The sequence below is a fragment of the Cibotium barometz genome, chromosome 45 (assembly GCF_041138505.1).
Source record: "Cibotium barometz isolate CiBa-2024 chromosome 45, ASM4113850v1, whole genome shotgun sequence".
Lineage (NCBI taxonomy): Eukaryota > Viridiplantae > Streptophyta > Polypodiopsida > Cyatheales > Cibotiaceae > Cibotium > Cibotium barometz.
In genome coordinates this window covers 44,374,491-44,376,933 of record NC_141090.1, presented here as the reverse complement: position 1 = coordinate 44,376,933, position 2,443 = coordinate 44,374,491, and the positions used below count along the sequence as shown (strand labels likewise).

General features: G+C 45.2%; 1 protein-coding gene across 1 annotated transcript; it reads right to left on the bottom strand.

Moving 5' to 3' along the window:
* Positions 1 to 364: 364 nt before the first annotated feature.
* LOC147612807 (uncharacterized) lies at positions 365 to 2,243 on the bottom strand. The gene is made up of 2 exons (XM_086782860.1): positions 1,709 to 2,243; positions 365 to 1,504 (listed from the first exon to the last, which is right to left on the bottom strand). Exons 1-2 carry the CDS (start codon positions 1,988 to 1,990, stop codon positions 476 to 478), a joined length of 1,311 nt encoding a protein of 436 aa, XP_086638986.1. The 5' UTR covers positions 1,991 to 2,243; the 3' UTR covers positions 365 to 475.
* Positions 2,244 to 2,443: the final 200 nt, after the last annotated feature.

The following is a 2,443-nucleotide window of genomic DNA, read 5'->3' as shown; positions in this document are numbered from 1 at the left end:
AGGGAAGCTCAACTCGGTTCACGACGAGCCGACTGGAATTTCTCATGTTAGTTAAACTAGCTAACCAGATCTAGCTTTAACGCATACTTATGGTAGTAAAATCAACTCAAATTGCAACGTCACCCTATCTTTTTACTTGTCGACTTCAACCTTTGAGAGAAAAAGACAACAAAGAACTTACACGTTTAAGGGTTAACAGAAAATATTGCATCTAGATCTTCATAAGCATCACAAAAGCGACTAGGAAGCATCAAAGCCGCAACTAGAAATATCTAAAACGTCGCTTACAAGTTGTACCTAGAAACTTAAACCGCTTTGTGAGAGTTCACGTGGTCAAGTGATAAATATACAGAAAAAAAAAAAGAGAAAAATTCCCAGTAGGGCAATGATTCAACCATGTTGGTTTCCACATTAGCTAACGGCAATATTGTTGTTGAAGTCTGGATGATGTGTCAAAGCATGGCTTCATGATGCATCAATTGTAGACTTGTTCATCTCTTGAAGCAGAGAATTTGAGCCATGGAGCTTGCATGGAGCTGGGTTGCTTGAGCTCCAAGTCTAGGTCTGTCTTGGCACTCTTCATTAAGGCCAATGGTGTTCTTGGAAATGCATCATCAACAATAATCTTATCATTCTTATTCTCGTTCTCTCCTGCATGCGGCCGTTTTTTGCTAGAATATTGTAAAGGAACCCCGAAGAGCTTAGGTGGGCTCCTTTGTTCTTCTTCTGTATTACTACTTGCATTATCTGCTGCTAATATTTTATTGGGTGCATTTGTTGTTGATAATGGTGAGATCTCTCTAAGGTTTCTATGATCCATACAATAGGTATAAGAAAGAGTAGTAGCGGTGGAGTCTTTACTGTACTGCAGTGTGTTTCTCGCAGGGGTAGTAAGAGGAACGCCAAAGGGTATGGAGGGCAGCACTGAGCAATTAGAAGACGGCTCTCTACTCGCTAGAATTTGTGCGGATAGGTAATTAGCAGTAGTGCCACGGCCAGTTGGGTCGGACGTTCTCGTAGAACTGGAATCAATTGCTTTGATGACATAATTATTAGCCGGGTGATAAACTATACTTCTATTGCTGGTGCTAATATGCAAGGGTGTTGGAGATACGTTGGGTTCGATGCCTGCATGGCCACCGGCTCTTACGTTGTGCTGTTGGACGTAGAGGAGGATGTCGTGGTAGAGCTTCTTCATGCGGGTAAGCTCGGAGAGCAGGATGGTGTTGTCTCGCCGCAGCCTGTCGTTCTCGTCGGAGAGAGAGATGCTGCTGCTGATCATGTTGATGTTGTGGTGGCCTGCTGCTGCTGCAAAGCCGCGAGGAGACGAGATGGGTGATGAGAGTGGAGACCACGCTTGCAGATCCTCTGCAGAGTTCGTTGGCGACGACCTGTTGTTCTGTGCAGTCTTCCTCCTGTGTATCTCGCACAGCAAGTGCCTCTCTCCCTTCCGGAAGAACTCGTTGGCAAATTCCCAACGGTCCGGGACTATCTTGCGAAAACCCTGTGTTGACACATGATCAAAGAAAGCACTCACTTAATTACGCATGAGTTTTCAAGCAACAACACTGAGGAGTGTTTATTAAGAATAAGCATAAACACAGCTCTTTCACCCACAATTAAGCCTCAAACATGATAGGATTATCATGTTTATTCATTGAGAGATTAAATCTTTGAGCAGACTTCTAGCCCCAAACATTATCCTTACATAAGTGTTGAGCTGCCTCACAAAGCTCGAGAAGTTGTTGTGCTTGAAGTAGTTGGGTAGCAAATCCCTTGCAAATTCAGGCGGCCTCCATACCACAAAAGTGGTCTCGTCATCACCCCAGGAAACAATGTGATCTGTGGCGGGATCATCAACAAGCTGGTAGGTTTTGGTGAGAAAAGGGGCCGGCACAGAGCGGTGAGTCTCAATGGTGAGAAGGCCGACCTCACTCGCTTCATTGAAGCACAGAGCCTGTATGGGATTACCGGAGTGAATTAGATCCATGCTGTAATTTGATTCACACGTCGCGTGGGCAACAAGGGTCGGAAGTACAGCTATAACTTATAAAGAGATGAGACAATAATAATATAATTGACAGGGAGATAGTAGGAGAAGGTGCAGGAAGCCGGTGAAGAATCGGTTGGTGTAGGAAGGACGATGCGGCATGGATAATTCCGAAGGAGTGTAGGAAGAAACAGAAGAAGAGTGAGGTTGGATGGTTGGAGATGATGGTGGGCACAAATTAAGTGACCAGTGCAAAAAGCAAAATGGGGGGGGCGGTCCCGTAAGAAGTTTTCCTTTATGGTTGTATGTGAGAGAAGAGGGGGGAGGAAGGAGCTGGATAACTTTATGAGCGAGCGATCTAGACTAGAGAGTACATATGTGGGTGAGGAGAGAACTTTATGAGCGAGTCTAGAGAGAGGGAGAGAGAGAGGCGGGGGAAGGAGTGAGCAATCT